Source organism: Lingula anatina, chromosome 3, assembly GCF_051362555.1.
Source record: "Lingula anatina isolate TDL-2025a chromosome 3, LinAna3.0, whole genome shotgun sequence".
NCBI lineage: Eukaryota > Metazoa > Brachiopoda > Lingulata > Lingulida > Lingulidae > Lingula > Lingula anatina.
In genome coordinates, this window is record NC_141769.1 from 22528712 (window position 1) to 22550333 (window position 21622).

Sequence of the window (21622 nt, forward strand, 5' to 3'; positions counted from 1 at the left end):
TGCCATTGACCTAACCCCTACTCCCCCTTTTTTTTTTTTTTTTTTGTAACAAAGGAAGGGGGGAGGTTCAGTTTTTTCCATATGCTTAAAACAGTTAGAAGAGTGAACTCTCTATAATATACCATCCTATCTTGCATCTTACTTGTACCTATAGATTAGTATAATAGTAAACAGTTGACCTTAGACTTCCTTTTCACCATGAACTTAAATTTGCAACTTTTCTGTCCCATATAATTCCAAAACTACCAGAGATATGCCCAGAGTTACTATTGAACTTGAATAGGAAGTTATATACTGGCAATCTGTGTCCATGATATTGACCTTTGACTCAATTTTCATGATGAACTGCACTTTGCAAGTTTTCTGATCTTTATATCTCGAAAACAGCTAGAGGTACGCCCAAAGTTTTCATTGAACTTGAATAGGAAGTCATATATTGGCAATCTTACTGTGACCTTGAAATTGACCTTTGACCTACTTTTTTATGATGAACTGCACTTTGCATGTTTTCTGGCCTTTATATCTCCAAAATTGGCAAAGAAATGCCCATAGTTGCTATTGAACTTGAATTAGGAAGTCATATACTGTGACCTTGAAATTGACCTTTGACTTACTTTTTCACCATCAGCTTAACTTTGCCCCTCAAATGCTTGCTCCTCATATGCCCAGTGTTGTTCCTAGGTCTTCTCTCTTTGTCAGCATATATGCAACACTGCTAACACATTTCAAGGAAAACCAATAGGCCTGTTGTCTAGAAAATCACAGGAGTGATCAATCTGACTAATATACAGATAAAGTTCGAAAGGAAAATACAGGTCAAAATGTTCAGACAGGCCAAAACTTTCTAAAATAGGAATTTTTGCAAAACATCCCTAACGAAAAAAGTCTTATAGGATCCTATAAGATCCTATAGGAGCCTATAGGAAATTGGGCCAATTTCCTGTAGAATCCTATAGGATTTTATAGGATCCTATAGGACTTTTTCGTAAGGGAATTCTAATTCTAATTTTTAGAAATTAGCATACGTATACATGTAATATTATGGGCAGGGATCACACTTCGGGTCACTGTCATCTTCGTGAATTTGGGTCAATCAGTGCATTATCATGCATGGGAGAAGCAGCCATTAGATGCAAAAATTGAAAACTCACTAAGTCTGGAATTGTAAATACTACAGACCTCTTGTTTGTTGTATCCTTTAGAGTTTGTCAAATGCAGTACTGAAGGTGGTGTCCATTTTATTTTGTTTTCCATCAGTTTGCAGAGGAGTCGATCATCAAAATTTGGTTGTAAATTAGCCCTGGTATTATTAACACATTCTTAGTAACAAAAATAGGTCACATATAGATCACTTGATAGCTGCGGTGTAGTGAACAAACCATTGACAATATGCATAATAGTTAGAGCGCATTCTCAACGAATTAAGCCAGGCTTTACAAAGCCGGTGACCTAAAAATGGCGGACGTACATGAAAGAAAAACCGCCTAATCTTTTAATAGTCTCTCCGCCTCTCACACGCCTCCCCACACGTCATCCCTGCGGGGTACAGTAATTAAATCTCGGCTCCGAACATTAATATTTCCGTGAATATCTCTGGTGATATTATCTCCGTAGATAGTCAATTCATTGCTGCTCTACGGGCCAAATTATTCCTTTTTCGTCTCTGTTTTCAAAGATAATAGAACAGAAGAGCTTTTTTCCTTCGATCGCCTTCAGCTGCCATGCTTTCTTCACCACGAGTTTAACTGATGAGCTTGCGCACTTAATATTTCTCAGGTTGCTTCCGCATGGCGAACGGAGCCGAGATTTAATTACTGTACCCCGCAGGGACGATGTGTGGGGAGGCGGAGAGACTATTAAAAGATTAGGCGGTTTTTCTTTCATGTACGTGCGCCATTTTTAGGTCACCGGCTTTGTAAAGCCTGGCTTAATTCGTTGAGAATGCGCTCTTAGAGAGGGAGGGATTCTGAAACAAAAGTTATAAAAAGGGGGAAAATAATCAGAGGCAGCTTTTTCTTCTGATTCCCCATTAAGGATTTTGTTATTATTCTAACTTGGAATTTTTTTAGAATTGATATCATGTTTTATCTGCTTTCGCAATATTCATTCGTCAGCCATGTGTATTGAAAAGGAAATTTCTTTGGACAAAAAGAGTATTTTTTCAAAAATACTTTTCTTAGGATCAGAAGTTGTCCAGCCTGAGATGTCCCACAACTGGCTGTGATGGAGTTGTTTCACAGAATCATGGTAAGTAGTGAGCAGCATATGCATGCCACATGTATGGAACCCAAGGTGTTACGTAGTTTTAGGAAATTATCCACCATGTTTTGCTGAAAGTCAATGCTTTTGCTGGAGAGTCAATGGAAACATTAAATAATGTTTTCTAACCTACAGAAAAAATACAAATACCCTTTCTGTGGCTGACTGAGGGACAATTTTAAAGAGTTAGGGCCACAGAAGTGTTTTTTGTTTTCATTAGATGCGTAATTAAACAAGGCAGCAAAGCTGTCAAATGTACAGACAAAAAACAGAAAATAAAGATAAAAAACAGGTCATTTTGTCAATTTTGATGCGATAATTAATAATGCTTATAATAGCACAGTCAGTCGACACTGAATTTTAATAAAAATCTGACCATCTTCCTGACCCAGAAGATGGTCTCAATCCAACCCTTCAATAAGATGATAGTTTAAGGACCATGAGAGTTCAAATTCACATAAGTGTCAATTTTTGAAAAATGATGACAGTGCATAAAATAATATTACATAATGTGGAAAGACATAAATACTAATACAACTGCTTATGTGGAAATAAAGAAAATGTGCACAGCCTCAGGTGGATGGGAGTTAAAAGTCACATCTTTAAAATGCCAGTGATTGAGAAAAAATTAAAAGAAAACATAAAAAAATATAATTCCAATAAAGCTGCTATTCAAACTTTTAATCTTTTAGTTTGATATATATATATATATATATATATATATATATATATATATATATATATATATTACTTATTTGCAATATTAAGGGGGGAATGTACCCAAATATCGCTAAAAATAATCATTTTGGGTTTTTTTATGTCTTATTATTGGTTAAATGTGTATCTGACGTTTAATGGAATAACCTTTTTACAGTTTGAACAAAAAATGTTTTTTCTGTTGATTTTGATGCTGCACTCATCGGCACGGGTGGCTTGGTCTGTGTCCCGCCCTCATTGCCAAGGGCCATTGGCATGGGGAAACTCAGTGGGAAGACCTTAGCAGCATGAGCACAACTCGCCAAACAATAAAACAGGAACGTGTCATACTCCTTTTGTCATAAACAGCGATAGGCAAAGCATTGATAGTCGCTCTTGATTGTGATCAGCGCTAAGGAGAATCTTTTCTGATACATTGGATTTTCTCAGATTACGCTTTTTTCCTTGAATTGGTTGTTGCTATATACATGTACTTCTGATTTTCTTCTTAACATTTGGAGATACGAATAAAAAAAGAGAAACATTCCACTGCTTGCTACCTGTGACAGCAACCGTCAAACTATCGATCAATCTTCGACAGCAGCTCTATACAGTCGTCAGATTTTATAGATCTATGCAACTTGGATCTAGCATTGAGGCACATGTTTATCAAATCTTGACAACTAATGCTAAGCTCTACGATTGACGATGGTGATAATTTCTGTGTTTTGGACTTTTTCTGAGCGACATCAACCTAAACATTTTGTCGAATACTGACTGGAATCATATACAAGATTGCTTTGAAAAGACTTGAGCCCATATCCTAGCGTAACCTTTCATAGAGTGGTGTAAAATTTCAGTACGTGCAAAAAAAAACTAAGCAAATAGAGCAAATAATATCACTAGACTCCATTTTTTGCACGAACAATAGTAAGCTGAGATCACGTGAGTGCTGTAGTATTTATAACATTTTGATTTTTCAGAATTATTCATCTAAGCAATGAGATATGAGCTGGAAAATAAGCCCTAGCATTTTCAATCTAAATGCTGGTATACCGCGAGGTACAGTTCTGGATGCATGTATGCACTTTCAAAGCCGACATGTTTTTTTTTCTTCAATAATTATCCTAATTTCTGACAAACACAACTTTACACATTTCCTCTAACAAGCCCTGCCTGGTCGCTTCTATTTCTTGTTGTTGATGGTCCGAACAGCGTCCTGTGACACGACCGTGTTTTTGAACCATTTTTTTCGCTTGGCGAATGTGGACAAGACCACCTGCGATGATGCTTTATTGTGTGCACATCCTAGAGCGCATCCCTAACACTTGCCCCAACATCAATTGACGTGGCCACTGATTGGTTGAGTAATTAGAGCTTAATTGATTGCCTGTCAATCATTCTGGCAGTGCTAGCGGTAATCCCTTGAAGTTACTAACAGGAGGTGAGATTGATACAAAAATAAGATTTTCTGACATGCAAATGCATGCAAACAAGCTAATTTCAACCGGCAATTGCGATCGTCAGAATGATAACAGGTAAAGCCGTCAACAATTTAATTTGCTATTTTGGACAATAATCTCCCAGAAAGGGTTTTTGCTAGTTTTCTTTGCTTTCAAGATTGACGAGATAGCATTATCGGAGCGAGCTGTAACTGTCAACCTGTACACTTGAGGGAGACCAAATTCACCAATCTTATTAAGAAAAGTATGCACTACAAGTGCTTTTAAAAAATTTTTGATTGACCCTCTCTTTTCCAATTAATTTTATTGACTTTGAAAGTGAAAATTCTTAATATTTTGATGTCTCTAAAGAAAAATCCCTGACTCCCTTTTGTAGTACTTTGTTCAAGTGTTATAGTACCATTAAAAGCATTTTTATAGCTGTCCAGGTGCCTGAGAAAATCAGGTGTTTAAAAATGGTGTTTTTGTCCCCCAAACCCCAATATTACGTCACACGATGAAGTTGGAGCTGTGTTTCATGCATAATTAGATTTTTGAAGATACAAATGTGATAGTGAATGTGATAGGAATTAAAAAAGCTAAGACCTTTATTATAATTTATTTAATTTAATTTATTTTATTTTAAGAGAAAATCTCTAACCTACATACCCCCCTTAAACAACATTTACCTGCATAATTATCACTGCTTCCTTATTATGCTTTTGCTTAAAAGTTGTGTGCATTGAGTGTACAGCAAGCTTTAAATTTCATTAGGAGTGTGCTGTTTTAGAGTAAAACCCTTATCATTTGATTATTTAATATGCACCAATACAAGATACATATACATGCACTGCTATTGACAATTACACAAGTCAAACAAAATACTTCAATACACATTTTGCTTTTATATCCATCAATGAGAAATAATCAATGTTTATATAGAATTTTATTATCATATATCAAAGTGGCAATAACACTATGATAAATAATACACTATTTTGAGGTATAAGGATATTTATGTCACAGGCCAGAGAGAAATCCAGCCAAAGTTTAAATCACCCTAGAGCAAATTGAAATTTGTTCTTATTTGGGAATATGCAGTTTTAGCTTTTCCTTCAAAAACAAACTGCCAACAAGAAAATCAATAACATTATGTAAAGCTAGTTATAAATTCTATTGTTCTAACAAACTATGGTGTTTACCTCACTCTAAGTTTGAGAATAAGTTAAGGGCATTGTAAGTCAAACATCAAAAAGAAAAAAGCCTAATCCACCCTTTCAACTCATTCACTTTAGATGGTGACTGTGCGTTGTCCTTGCTGGGATTAGCGCTGTTGTCTTAAGAGCGCATTCTCAACGAATTAAGCCAGGCTTTACAAAGCTGGTTACCTAAAAATGGCGGACGTACATGAAAGAAAAACCGCCTAATCTTTTAATAGTCTCTCCGCCTCTCACACGCCTCCCCACACGTCGTCCCTGCGGGTTACAGTAATTAAATCTTGGCTCCGAACATTAATATTTCCGTGTATATCTCTGGTGATATTATCTCCATAGATAGCCGATTCATTGCTGCTCTACGGGCCAATTCATTCCTTTTCCGTCTCTGTTTTGAAAGATAATAGAACAGAAGAGCTTTTTTTCTTCGATCGCCTCCAGCCGCCATGCTTTCTTCACCTCAAGTTTAATTGATGAGCATGTGCACTTAATATTTCACAGGTAGCTTCTGCATGGCGAAAGGAGCCGAGATATAATGACTGTACCCCCGCAGGGACGAGGCGTGGGGAGGCGTATGAGAGCTGAAGAGACCACGCTCGGCTGTCACCTTGATTGGATAGTAAACGATTGTCGTAAAATCGCTAAATGATATTAAAACCGGGTTGATAAACTTGAAAACTACCTAGAACAACCTTAGACTGCCACATTAATCCAATACAATACAGTAATTAAATCTCGGCTCCGAACATTAATATTTCCGTGTATATCTCTGGTGATATTATCTCCGTAGATAGTCGATTCATTGCTGCTCTACGGGCCAAATTATTCCTTTTTCGTCTCTGTTTTCAAAGATAATAGAACAGAAGAGCTTTTTTCCTTCGATCGCCTTCAGCCGTCATGCTTTCTTCACCACGAGTTTAACTGATGAGCATGCGCACTTAATATTTCTCAGGTAGCTTCCGCATGGCGAACGGAGCCGAGATTTAATTACTGTACCCCGCAGGGACGACGTGTGGGGAGGCGGAGGGACTATTAAAAGATTAGGCGGTTTTTCTTTCATGTACGTCCGCCATTTTTAGGTCACTGGCTTTGTAAAGCCTGGCTTAATTCGTTGAGAATGCGCTCTTAGTCTTCATAAACACAAATGTTTACAAGAAGACATGGGGTGGCCTTATAAATACAGAGCTGACTACCCATCCAGAAATTGTCTATTTAATCTGGAAATTTGAAAGTTTGAGCAATCAATATGGAAAATATATTTTTTTAGTCCGGAAATCTTTAAAGAAAAAATTTGTTGGCCTATATTGATTTTGGCAAAGTCTGCTGAAAGAATCCAAAGCCCAGGCCGAAGATTACATCAAGCTTAACTGCACATATACAAACAGTTTTGTGTATTTTCTGAGTCTATGTACACATGCGCAGAACGTTTTGTGCATTTTTGCAACAATGACTACCTCCAAGTAAGCAAGTGCTTTGAATGCAGACAATAATAAACCAAATAAGCGTTCTGATTACAGGTGCAATTTTAGTATACTGTATGCTATGATGGAAAATCCTCTTGCTTGTGGTTAAGTCCTGTAATTCTGTTTTCAAAATCCTGAAGTGAAGATTTATAAATACAAATGGAACCCCCTAAAATATGGACGAAATAAATGTTGTTTTTTAGCAAAATGTAATGGATTTACATTTTATATGCATTCACCTTAAACATTCGCTATATATACTTTCAAATGAAAACCAAAAAGCAAATAAATTCCACTCATCCAGATTGTAAACACTGGCATGCTTTGTCAGTTTCACCTATTCAATTCAAAAAGTGTCCTTTTGCACATAAACAGATGCTTAATTGATTCTTGTAGTTGTCTATGGTTGAATATGGTATGTGGTTGTAGAGCAATAAAGAATGGAAGAAACCATTAAAATTAGTTTACATTTTTTCTTATATAGCATCACCTGCAGAGGTTCTTTCTCATCTGCACACAAGCAACAATGGCACACACAATCTATGCTAGAGAGGAAATATCTAAATTGATGAAGATTGGCACCATGTCAGTCATGGCCATGTCAGTTTTAAGGACACACTACAGATACAACCATTGCACAGTTATCTGGAAAGCCACTGACTGGTCTCTTTTATCATCATTGCACGTTTCAACTTACTTCGTGTGTACAAGTGCAGGGACAAGTTATTTATGTCCATTCTTCTTAATTAAAAAAACAACAACAATCCTCTGTTCTTGACTGCACATTGTTAGCACCAGTGCCACTTACAGCTTACAAGTTTGTGATTGAAGTCAAATAGTTATGTCCCTATCTTATATGAATGGATCCATAGAAACTGTGCTAACTTGACTCCCAGATCGATTCTTTGGAGCTTCCTCAGATTCAGAAGCTGTAAAAACATAGATATATATTTTTATTAAAGTGACAGTTATGCCATAAGACTAGCATATAGATTTAGAATGTGAAATTAATAGCCTTAGGCAAGCTTTTAGGTCATTTTAAACTATACAAAAATCATATATTTCTTCAGATAATGAATAATCTAACCTATCTTGTTAATGTCTGAGCCACACTGAGATCTTTCTGCAAGCTTGTTAGTATAAAATTAATGAAACACTTGATCTGTATAAAAATTTTAAAGATTAATTTCAATTTTGGGTAGTTCAGTCCTATCTAAACAGTAAGGTGGTTGTATTAAGGACCTACAGGTAGTGTACATTTGATTTTTGAAAGTAAATCAGTATGAATGGGAAAATAGAATCTAAATATTGAGAAACAAATTGAAAGTTACTGTTCAGTGATTTTATGGTCTTGTTTAGATAGTTACAACAATGGTAACAGTATCACAAATATAAGATGCCATTCAATGAAAAGATGCAGAGATCAGTCAAAAATGATCAAAACGTGACATGAATAAGGTACTGTAAGGTAATTGCTAATTTATTTGGAAAGGTCCTTTTTTGTGTATCTTTTCCATTGTAACCTTAATGAAATAGATTAATTATAACATGGAATCTTAATCATCAACAGTTGCCCACCATTTTTTTCCTTCCTGAAATGGCCTTTGTGAATGCATTCCCATGCTAGGATGACCAGCACAATAAACAGCCATAAAGCCCAACCAGCAATTAAGATGGTTAAGGTAGCACCTGTCTCCATCAGGGACTTGGCAACATCTGCAGACTTTCCTGACCAGTGCTGAAATTGAAATTCCATAATTATGATACAGTGTAGCCTTATCGTGACCTTCAGGATTAAGGCTAAATGTGAGGGTTAAAGTGAGCATTTAAAGTCTAATTATGTAATCGAGCCATACTGTCACACAGAAGCCATCAGCAGCACTGAACACCACTGTATGGTGTGAGAACAATGAAAACATCCCTTAGCAGAATGTCAGACTGGTTGCAATATTGCTGCAAACTTTTCATTTTGCTAAGGAGTGTGTCATAAGCATATAACAAAGAATATAACAAACATTAGCATATAACAAGATAACTATATTAGAAAGGTCTGATATATGTGAACATTCACACAGAAATTTTACCTTTTTCTTGCCTGGCTCATCTGTAGGATCAAACTTTTGCTGGTGTTGCCGGATATATTTAGAAAAGCACTTGGTTCTACTTCTGGGTACATTCCTTATGTAAAAGCCCAGCATAGCCTCTTGTGGGATCATCTTCACATACTGAAGATTCCCTCCGTGTAATTCGTGTAAAGCTGTGTGAAATTCTAGCATTATACCAGTGATGTTTGCGTTGTCATGTAGTTTCTTCATAAGACAAACAACATTGTCACACACTACATGAATTGAGAAAGGGAAGAATAATTAAATTATTGTTACGTTTAGAATTGAAGGCATACGACATAAATTACATCTAAATATATATATATATATATATATATATATATATATATATTTGACAAGATCAAAAGATGCAAACTGTAATAGCGGCCTATTATATGGACATTTTCAGCTTCAGGAAAACTTTTGAATCCCTGATCCTTTGATGCGCAGTTCAGTGCACCAAACTGCAACACACTGAAGTATATCAATGTCTGTGTCTGGAGCCACATTCATAATAGATGCTAACTGGTTCGCAGATCAAGTATGGCCTTCCCCACTTGAAAGTGATGCCGCATAATTTGCTATTGGACTCCCTGCCTACCAGATGCACCAGGCCTGCAGGGGCCTAACAATAAATAACTAAATCTCTGCTACATGTACAAGGTTTTTATTGCTATTTCCCTGCAGGGCTGGTGTGTGGGGTAGGCAGGGAGACCATAAGGGGATTAGCAACATTGCTTTCAAGTGAGGTCTTACACATCTGTTCTAAATATTGCCTCACATTCTTCAACTTCATTTAACACACCTTTCCAAACTTCATTAATGTACATTTCTTAGCTGATCAGCTCATGTTGTGTCACAGTGCCATACAACGAGTAGAACTGTCGCTTCATTTTTGCAGTAATCAATTTGCAGTAATCATTTCTAGTGTACAGATCAAGTGTTTCATTAATAAAACTATAAAACTTTCAATAACTATGTAGTACCTGCATGCATTAATAAGTGCACAGGATATTTTCTCATAAAGGTTGACTGTACATTTGTCATTTTGGCTTGTTTTTTGTGAAGGGGGATGAATGGCTATGTTTTGGTGGAAAATTATGCGAAGATCTATCAAGTCAGAACAAAAAATGTGGATTAATAAGAGGGACATGTATTGTTGTTAAGAAGTCTGTGTGTGTATGCATTGCCAGCCATGTTATGCCTAAACCTACCTGTCACGGAGGCCCCAAGTCCCTCTGCTAACATGGCTGCTTCTGTTCCATCCAATACACCAACCTGAAATAGGCCAACAAATATTTAACTTTCAACAAAAATGCAAAAAGTGTAAATCATCAAAGCTTTATGATTCAACAGTATGTGTATAGTCTGTCAGAGTAAAAAATAAAAATCCACTGTATTGCCATCTTAAGATTTTTCAGGTCAATATGACTGTATAATTTTGTAAATATATATATATTTTTTAATTGAGAATTGAATATATCTCAAAATGTGCTGAAAAACAGTAATGTCTTACCATTGCCCCTTTTAAATCAATAGGGACATTGTTGGCAAGCTGGTCAGCTGACAGTGATGTAGTTAATGTAGCAGTAAAACATGTGACAAGAACAATGCCAGTCATGATCCAGATGGTACCAAAGAATTTAGCTAAGAGGGATTTAGGGACAACATCTCCATAGCTGCAAAATAAATATAAAACGAGCAACCTGCAGGATATAAAATGCATTTTTTTTACTTTGTTCCCCTTTAATGTAAAATAAAATGTTTTGAATTTTGATAATTGAGCCTCTTGATTGATTTAACTGTCATGTGTAAATCTCACTATCTTGCCAAGCTGTGACATACATGTACATGTACTTCAAGTGTCGGAATGTTTTGAACGTGTGGCCAGCTGTACAGCATTCTTGCTTTTACTCACCCTACTGTTGTCATGGTAACAAAGGCCCACCATATGCCTTCCACATATCCACTGCTGAATTTTTTGGGGAATTGTTCTGGATTCTTTAGCCTGTCCTTATATAATATATAAAAATAGAGGTAAATATTTATATGTGTCATAAGTGGTTTGTGTTGAGGGGTGTAACTAAGTTCAATCTAGTGGATTCAATATCACAATAAAGGGTATAGGAGGAGATAAGCTTGTGCTGGAAGTGTGTATGTCAAATGAAGTCGAATGGGGAAAGACTTGAAGCCTGGTCATTTTTAGCTGGAAGTACACAAGAGTGGAGCCTTGAATGTGAAGTTGAAGCAGATTTTTTGGCACCATGGTAAGATAATATTTTTCTTTTGGCACTTTGAGCTCAGAATACTTGTAGAAATATGGGATATATGATACGAAAATATGTAACGAAGCTTGAAGGTGCAAAATTGTGCTATTTTCAGTTATCTTGTTTTCTAATAACTTGCTGCATCGACCGATAGCACAACAAAAAAACATCATGAGAAAAAAATCCTGCGAGGCTGTAAATGCTGTCACATGTAATTTTTGCATGTATGCGAAGTGACATACCCGTATCTAATTATTGTTTGGTGTTTTATGGTAAGATCCCAACTAATAGTTAAATTGTACCAAACCATGATATATTTTTTTCAATATTGTGACAAATCTTTAGATAGTTAAAGATGCATACAAAGTCAATTTTTGTCACAAAAACCAAACAAATGCCAGCATATAGTTTCAAGTAGTATAACTAAGAGAATTACCAAAAGGCATTGTTTAATTTTACCCGAAAATGATGTTTGAACGGATTTTTCTGCTGGCTCTCTAAGCTGAATGTCAATGGGGCAGGAAAGTAGGTCACAAAAGTAGGTTAAATTTACAACCAAAAATTTAAAGAAAGGAGCAGTCTAAAGGTCTTTTATGGCTGATCGAGTGATCTATTCAGTTTATCCCTTGGCTTTTCGAATTTATTTGAGTCATATAAGAATCTGGTAGAAGTGGTTTACATGTGTTACTGGGAATTCACACTCCACCGATGCTCCGTTCGTATGTACCTTTAAAGGACAATGGCCATGCCGTCAGAATGGCCTGAACGGAACATATTCTTCAGAAAACATGCCCAACTAATGATATCTTTATCCAAATACACTGATTAAAAGGTCATTTTGTAAATTTTTGGCTTTAAAAGACGTCCTATTTGCTTGGCCTGGGAGTTAATGAGCTACGTGGTCACATGGTCCGATGATGACAATCGTGCTACCGGGGGAAGAGAGCGTGCTTAGCTGTCAAACTGAGTTGCATTGTCTACCTGTAACATGACTTTTCTGGCTTCTGATAAAAGCTCATACTCATTCAAATCTCTTACCCGAGGGGTCTAAATCCTTGTGAAGCTGTGTAAAACCATTTCCCGTCTATTCAATTCTTTAACAAGCATTTAATTATGGTTATCCCAAGTTGTATAAAACACTGCATTTGAATGACTTAGGGTACTGTTGATTATTGCATGTGATGTCCATGTTATTTATGAAATTCAATTTATTTAATTAAACCACTGACACCCGTCTTGCATACTTTTATTTAACTGAGGTAAACAATGCCTGTTACCTGTACAAGTCATATCTTAATCATCCATCTAACTGGAACTTCCTTTACCTCTTAATTAGAGGGTTAAATGGCATTCAATTCTCCTGTAGCCTTTGTCTTGCGAGTATCGAACGCACTCACGCTGGCGATATTTATCTCAGGTAAAAATCTACCTGTGCGTTAGTTTCAAAGAGCAGCTCCCGCAGACCTGGGGGTACTAGATAAAATCTGAACACCAGGTTTATCGAGGAGCTAGAGAAACAAAGGAAGAGTTTTTCCTGCACAGCTTCATAGGAATTTTAACATGGACTTGATCCAGCTTAAACCTCCAAACTAACAGGGTGACATGGGCAATTTTCACAAACAAATAATAAAACTATATTTCAGTTAGCCTCCTTTTAAATAAATATACGGTTCTGGGTAAATTAGAATATTTATTAAATCGCGAGAATATTTTTGACTTAAATGATGATTTTATTATTAATGGAAATTAAGCTGCTACTAGTATATGAGGTATATTTGCTGTGACTACGCTGTCCTTCATGTTTTGCGTTAGTCTACATTTTGCTGTACGTGCTTGTTATTTTTCAAAATCTGTACGTACAATTTTTGCAGGTCTGGTTACGCCCCTGTTATGTGATGAAAGTCTAAATTTGGCAATTAGTTCCTTAGCTTATTTAAATAGAATTGCAGTGTAAAATTTTCAACAAGATATTGGCGCAATAGCTCTTTACTCTTTGTGGATATTTCCCCCGTCAAAGTTTGTCTAAAATTATCTTTCAATCTTTACTCTTTCAAGGACAGTAAAATGTTATCTGACATATTTTCGTGAAAACTTAATGACAAGCCAAGTGTCTCCAGTTCATTCCGTACTCAATTTTACCCAAGCAAATTTATTTCTTGAGTAGATCTTTATAGCACGGTGTTATAATACAATTTTTCGAAGAGCTGATTTAAATCAATATTAAAAAAATTGTAGCTTCATACTTAAATGAATTGGGTATCTCCCGCTTTTCATAATATACTAAGTTATTAGTAGTGCTCTTTTTTACACCCAACATTCTTTTAAAAAATCCATTTGTGGCTTTCTTATATCCCTTACCAGGTTAAATCTCCATGCATAATTTAAACGTATGTAAAACTGCACATTTAGTAAACACATAAAATTAATGATTTCTTCCATGCTACTTGTAGCAAACAATGCTCCTTTACCTTGATCTGCTACATGTTTTTGAGTTTGACAAAGCTTACAAATTTGCAAAAAGTTTTGCGTACAGACGCAGAATTTGCGTTTCAAGTTATAAAATGATAAATCTTTTAAATTATTTAATATTTCAGATGAAATAACCTTCAGAAACAAATCCTCAAAGCATAAACAAATTAGGATTACGAACCTTTTTATTACAGCAGTTCCCATTTTTTCTTTAAAATACCGCTCGTTTTCTTCCACGGAAGTAATGCCTGGGCATACGCATGCTTCAAGATACCCTGAGAGCAATTTCTTCTATTAATGTTCGCGACCGTGTTTGAACTTAATTGTTTAAATATTGATATTTAACGTCATTTACAAATACCAATAAAATAACCTCATGAAATAAATGAGATATATTGAAAAATATGAAAGCCCACCAAGACGAGTTTGATACCTGTTATTACCTGGCTTGGGAATTGCAGTGGTGCATAATTAACAGGTTTTATTGTTAACGAGCTCTTGGTCAACTGCAATGCATTTAAAATGCATCAGCAATTAGTAAGCTTGCCAGCTGATGACAGTTAATCTAAAAGACTATCAGCTTTTGATATGATCTAAAACACCTGAGGTGACCAAGATCTCGAGCATCGCAACTATTGTCACCGAAGTTAGTAAGTCACGGAAGACAGTCACAGACAAAGAAAGAATTGTCAAGGAGTGCTGCAATTTTGATGAATCCCACGGCAACACACTGAGGCATAACGAAAATTGCTCAACTCCATTCAACACAACTTTCCTAAACTATTCTGTCTGTATGCACCATGCAGCTCAGTTAAGTCTCATAGACCTTTATCCTCATTGTCATCGCAGTACCACGTGACCCAGATCTGTTGCTTCATTTATGCATATTGAGGTGAGGTTTACTAAAACGCTTTTTTTCTACTAATAGATTGTTTTTATAATTCTTAAATGGCGGGGATCGATTAAAACATACCTCTAGCGTATAGATTGAGTGCTGAATCTTTAAAATTCAAGAAATGGATTTTTATGTGTCTATTGTCCTTTAAATATCAAGCTACCATATGAAAATCTGCTTCAACTTTGCACTCCACTAGTGTGTACTTCCAGTTAAAATGGCCAGGCAGCTTCACGTCTTACACCATTTGACATCCAATGATGCACATTTTCGGCACAATCTTATGTCCTCCTGTAACCCTTTATTAAAATTAGAATATATCTTAAGGATCAGATTGATCCAACTCTGCAATCAGATTAATAAATTTAACATTCCTCCTCTAGATTACTTGTTTAATCACCAGCTTTTTTTGCATCCTACTCACCACCTGGAGAAGGCATGTCAATGTCAATCTGTTAATCTTATTGCATTTAGCAATAGTCTCAGTGGATAGATCGTTGCATGAAAGTTTCATTGGGAATGAGCCCTTACACATCGATACTTAATTCATAATAATAGAAACAGTTTTTTATATTTATCTGCCAACTTTTGAAGTAAAACACTAGCAAACCACATGGTTAGTTTTATTAAAATGATAATGTACATATGTATTGCAAGATCTGCAATGCTTCCCCCCCCCCCCACACCCACACAAAAACTAACACACATGCTTAATCCCTTCAACAATTTCACCACTCACTGCAATCCAAATAATGATCCCAGCAAAGCAAGCGGCCAGAAGGATAATGAGGGCTAATGGCCAGGCCTGGAATATTGCAGCACCTATGGGATTTATGTCTTCATCTTGTCTTCCTAAGTAGATGAAACCTAAAAAAAAGACAAGTCATTTAAGTATGCTAGTTGTAATGAATAAAAAAATGAAAACATTTCCTGTTTTTTTTTAAAGAAAAAAGAGTCTTACTTGCTATTTAGAATTTCTGAGTGTGTGTGTGTGTTGTGTGTGTGTGTGTGTGTGTGTGTGTGTGTGTGTGTGTTTTGAGGGGTGGGGGTAACCAATTATTGTTTTTGCAGATCTAATTATTGATTTTATTGGTGGATTTGCATGGAGAGAGAGCTAAAGGACAGAAAAAATCCTTAATTTTTAATGACAGGATGACTTTTCAAACAGGTTAATATACAGGGCCCGGTTGCACCAACAGGGCGTAAATTTACTTGGCTACGACTGTCGTAAACCGCAACGCCTGGCATCCGTGCGCCAGGTTTACTCTCCCTGATTGTCTTAACTATGCCTGAGTAATGCTCCATTGCGTCACTGGCCAACAATAAGTGGATGGTATAATTGGGCAAATGAGGAGTTCTCAGCTGCAGTCATAATGGAATGATGACATAAATAAACACAAAAGGAATATTTCAGTAACGGAGAAACTCATAAGCTACATTATTCCATTTTGATTTAGAAATAAGAACATTAAAATATGTTAACATTGCTGTGGCCTTGGATATATAGCAATAAAATGGTAAATATATTCCGAATCAAAGTATTATTATAGTATGCTACTATAGTATGCTGTTGTAAATGAGAAAAAACGCGATGGAGGCAGTATGTATTCCTATTAATATATTTGAACACCTTCACATTTGTTTCTGAAACGTTTTAGCCTGAAAATAATGCAAACATTGCACCTTTAATGCCAACATTGCTTTTTTTTCAAAATTTTACAATGGTGTCGACAATTTTATGACCTTGTTTCTATGGTTACACTGTGAGGTATCATTTAATTCAATCGAGCTTACATCATGTAGATAAAGACTGCATTCACAACGAGTTGAGCCAGGCTTTACAAATCCTGGGGACTAAATATGGTGGACGTTCATGAAAGAAAACCTCCTAATCTTTTAATAGTCTCTCCGCCTCTCACACTCCTCTCCATGCGTCGTCCCTGCGGGGGTACAGTCATTAAATTTCGGCTCCATTGGGACGACACATGGGGAGGCGTGTGAGAGGCGGAGAGACTATTAAAAGATTAGGTGTTTTTTCTTCCATGTACGTCCACCATATTTAGTCCCCAGGATTTGTAAAGCCTGGCTCAACTCGTTGTGAATGCGATCTAAGAAATACAATAGACCTAATACATTTTATGTGAGCTTTAAAATGTTGATATCCTAAGCTTTCGTCTCTATGTTTATATATAGTAAAACATATATATATATATATATATATATATATATATATATATATATATATATATATATAATTAGTTTAAAAACCAACTATACAGACGGAAGTTTTGTGGAAGAAACAAACAAATAACAACTCACATTTTCTATGTTAACTACGATAATTGCCATCAAACGCTCTCTGTGACAGCCTAGCTATAGTGGAAAACGAGCTACGACCGACTTACACCACCTAGCTGGCAGGTGTAAATTTACGACTAAGTTAAGACTGACGTAAACACTATTCCAGTTTGGTGCAACTGGCTTTTCTCGGGCATAGCATTTTGTGCCTGGTTTATGCCGGCGCAACTGCTACGCCTCACTTATGACCGGTTGGTGCAACCGGGCCCAGAAGAATATAAGGCATACAAATATTACAGTAAAGGAGGAAACCTTTCCATGTGGATGGGTTTCAGCCAAATGTTGATGTGAGAGATAACATGAAACTTAAGTCAACATTGGGCTTACACCAGAGACTATACCCGACCCAAGACTTTTCCTCACCTGGTGACTTGATCAGAGGGACAAACAGCACATCATCATCTGGCAACTGAAATACCTGTTCAGCCACACTCCTCCTCATTGGAACTGCTATAGTCTCATTAGTCCACTCTTGTAACACACTGTACTGGTCTGACCCCTGGTGGCAATAAGTCACAGTAACATTTCCATAGCATTTATTCATGACTTGGTCAATAAGAGATGCCAGTAGGCCTTTCATCTCTTTGTCTTCGTCATCTTCCAAGTGTATCAAGGGTGGCAGGTCATACCATATTGCACTCACTGTGATGTTGTCCTTCACATATTTTGCACAAGAGTTGTCATCATCATGGCTGTTCCTTCCATGCATTATTGGAATAGTAAGAATCAAAATGTGGCAAAACAAAACTGGGCTGATATCAAGCTTCATCATATAATACCCTTTGAGTTTTATCTTTTTTATGAGTGCATACAATCCTTTTTGTGAATTAAATAACTTCCTCTTGCAGTTTCACATGTGTTATTGAATTTTTAAAATACCATTAAAATGATATTTGTCCTATGTTGAAAGTGATATGTCCTTGCCTACTGAATGTGACTTATTTGTTGACTGGATTTTGTTGTATTCCATTTTTGGAAATGAAACATATTCCAGTATCCTAGGTTTGTTTTAACTCTTGCATATGACAATCTTTTCATCTAACTTTTCATGGGAAATTTAGTGGTGTAACTTCTACTTCAGCTGTAAGAGAATATGTCGGTACATATATATATATATATTTATGTTTTTTTGTCACTTAAAATTGAAATAGATTTTTAAATAGTTGTAACAAGGAGATTGTTTTTAACCAGTCCATGCCCCAGTTGATCAGATTGATGACTACAGTTTGGCTGCACAGTTTGATACTTGGTTAATACTTGTGCAGTTATCACAACCAAAACATCCCTTGGGTAACCCCTCTAAAACCTGTACTGTAGCTTACCTAAATGCCTATATTATATATACACTTCAAAATTAAAAAAAAAAAAAATCTGTTTAATTCATGACCACCTGGCAGTGAGAAATAAGAGTAAGATAACAGAAAAATGGGTGGGTCTTTATTCAATACCAAGCTTCCAAGAACAGAATACAATAGCGAAAATTCATTTAGTGGTCAAATGTTTCCATACACAACCAAATTTTTAATACATGTGATTTATCATTGAAAAACAAACAATAAGATTGGGAATTGGATCAAACAATATAATTCTGAAATCTACCATTCCTACTGTGCATTCAAAAGATTATTATAACTGTGATGGCTCAATAAGACTGGTGCAATCCATCAGTCAGGTAAATTGTTTTCAAAATGTGATTTTTTCTTTGGCTAACATTTACAACATTGTCGTTACACTTTCATTGTTTTTAAGAGACTCTCATAAATGTGGAAAAACAATTAAACCATAAATATGTGGTTTATGTAATAATTGCTGGAATATATCAAATTGGCAGAACAGTATGGATACACTATTGAAGTCTGATACTGCAAGATCATAACTAATATCTCAAGCTGCAAGGGTTTTATTAATAATAGTCAATATTACCCCTGCTCAAGGAGGCATGCTAGGCAATTAAGAAGCTGGTTACACTGAAAGCACTAATTTTAACATAATTAGCAAGTAGCACAGAAGAGTTAGATCGATCCAGCTAGTATGATGGGTTTATGGAAATTAATTAAGGCAGTCCTAGGTAAAAAGCTTATATCTGGCCAAAAATTACGATCTTGTAATTTGGATGTGTAACTATCATCATTTTATTTGGAAGCTATGTTTAGTTAGTAGAGCAAGGACTCTATAAGCTGTATTTATGATCCTGAAATTATATAAACACACACAGACACACACACACACACACACACACCAGGATCATTGACCTACAAGGTATAAATAAATGTGTTTCCACAGTGTGTATGTTTGCCCTCCCCCTTATACATTCTCTTTTGTGAAGATTTAAGCTGTATGTGTAGTTAAATCTAAACAAGCACACCAACTTAATATATGTAACTGTTTCCAGTTCACATCATGATCAGTTCACACATGAGTAAGTTAGTCACAGACTATAGTCTGCCGAATACTCACCTTGTTAGGGGTGTTTCTAAAACTCCTTCTCTATAATAATACAAGAATACACTTATCTCTATCTGCGGTCCCATTGGCTTTGTGGCTCTATCACTGTTATCATTGTGTATGCATACAAGTCCCTGTGCATCATGTGATTAAAGATGTCAAATGAAGTACACTGTATGTCTTTGCTGATTGGTAAATAATTTATGCTTCAGATTACTACCGGGAGAGTGAGTACAAGTCTTAGTTGGTCAAAGGAGCACTACATATCAGTTGCATATAAAGATTTATCAAGAACTGAGTTTGCTAGATTGATCTTGTTAGAACAATTTATGTAAAGTGATGGTTGTTGTTACTTATTAACCCATTCATGTTAGGTCTTATTATAACTGTAAAGTAAATTTTACAGACATTTTGGAGTTGTTGCTGGTTCATGGCTACTAAAATGTATACTAATGATTGCTTTCACGTCCAACCTTAGTGATGTATATTTGATGTATATTTAGGCTACTTGGCAATTGTAATAAAGAAAGTTACAGTGTAGTAATAACCATTGCAGATCCCCCAGTTGATATCTATGGCAATGCCTTGGTTCATTATGTATATACGGGCTTATTATTATCACTGGAAAGAAGTTTTGGTCTTGTTACTTCTAAATTTTTAGATTTCAAGGTATGTTGGTCAGTTGGATTGTTTGTTTGTTTGTTTGTCTGTTTGCACTCTACAGATCACAATTTTTATCATATATCACTTCTATTTTTTTCCCTGAACAGATATCCGAAAGAGCATGTGACTGAACTTTTTTGGAGTCAGTCTGAGTATTTTTTCCAGGAGAAATGGCTATATGTGCTAAAACCAAATACTCTTTCAAATTCAGGAAATGTTAAAGCTAGGGAACTCGTGTTTTGTGTTTTGTAGAGAAGTCAAGGACCACACTGGAGGTTGTGTTGTTTTTATGTATAGACACAGACGTCATCACTGTCGTCATCAGTATCATCACCTTCATTCAGTGTTATAATGATAAGTGAAAAATATTTGCCCTTTTGTTTTCAAACTTACAGAACTGATGAATATTCATAAAATGCTGCTTAATTGGAAAACAAGGTTAATACAGAGATAGTCCAAATCATTCAATCTATGTATAAACAATTGAAGTCAAGTATACAGATGAAAGATGGTATATCTGATTATTTTGATTGTACCATAGGCACCAAACAAGGCTGCATGTTAAGTCCATTTATGTTTTCTCTATTTCTAAATAAATTTGTATATATGTTAAGAAATGATGAAAACTGTAAAGGCTTTTTCGTAATTGAAGATGCACCTAACATCTCATATTTGCTCTTTGCAGATGATGCAGTAGAGATAAGTGACACGGTCGGTAGCTTGCAAAAGCTTATAGTAAAACTAGAAAATTTCTGCAAAAAATATGGCATGATGATCAACATAGATAAAACAAAAATTATCATATTTAGATGAGGTGGTTATTTAAATAAACATGAAAGATGATTCCTAAATAATGAGGTAGAAATTGTTAGCCACTATAAGTACCTAGGGCTGATATTATCAGCTTTTTTGCCCTGGAGCAAAGCTAAGAGTACCCTAGCACAGCAAGGAGAGAAAACCATGAATATTCTGATATACTTTATCAGAAAATTTGACGTGCCTTTGACTCAGTCGCTATATTTGTTTGATCATGTTGTTGTACCAACTCTGTGCTATGGAGCTGAAATTTGGGGCTTCGAGAAATGTGATCAAATAGAAATAGTTCAACATAAATTCTGTTAAAAATTATTGGGGCTGAGTTCAAGGACATCAAACGTCATGGTCCTCGGAGAACCTGGTAGATTACCATTGTATCCAGTTTACACTATACAATGTATTAAGTATTGGCTGAAATCGATTAGGATGGAACCAGAGAGGTACCCCAGAGCTTGCTATAATATGTTGTGTACACTAGATGAACATGGAAAGACTAACTGGGTGACTAAAGTGAAACAAATAATTAATAT

General features: G+C 35.8%; 2 protein-coding genes across 5 annotated transcripts in view; one reads left to right on the plus strand and one right to left on the minus strand.

The window, feature by feature from the left end:
* The window catches only part of LOC106154503 (histone-lysine N-methyltransferase SMYD3), a 43682-nt gene that overhangs the window by 12350 nt on the left and 9710 nt on the right, over window positions 1-21622 (plus strand). For all 4 annotated transcript variants that reach the window (XM_087009923.1, XM_087009924.1, XM_087009925.1 and 1 more), the window contains exon 9: window positions 2181-2247. In XM_087009923.1, coding sequence (XP_086866049.1) covers window positions 2181-2247 — 67 coding nt within the window. The remainder of the gene's footprint in view (window positions 1-2180; window positions 2248-21622) is intronic.
* On the minus strand, window positions 5325-20828 carry LOC106154502 (uncharacterized). Its single transcript, XM_013528865.2, has 9 exons — window positions 19626-20828; window positions 17532-18249; window positions 15550-15677; window positions 11098-11192; window positions 10696-10858; window positions 10394-10457; window positions 9159-9412; window positions 8653-8812; window positions 5325-8003 (listed from the first exon to the last, which is right to left on the minus strand). The coding sequence occupies exons 2-9, from the start codon at window positions 17938-17940 to the stop codon at window positions 7927-7929; spliced, it is 1350 nt and encodes a 449-aa protein (XP_013384319.1). The 5' UTR covers window positions 17941-18249; window positions 19626-20828; the 3' UTR covers window positions 5325-7926.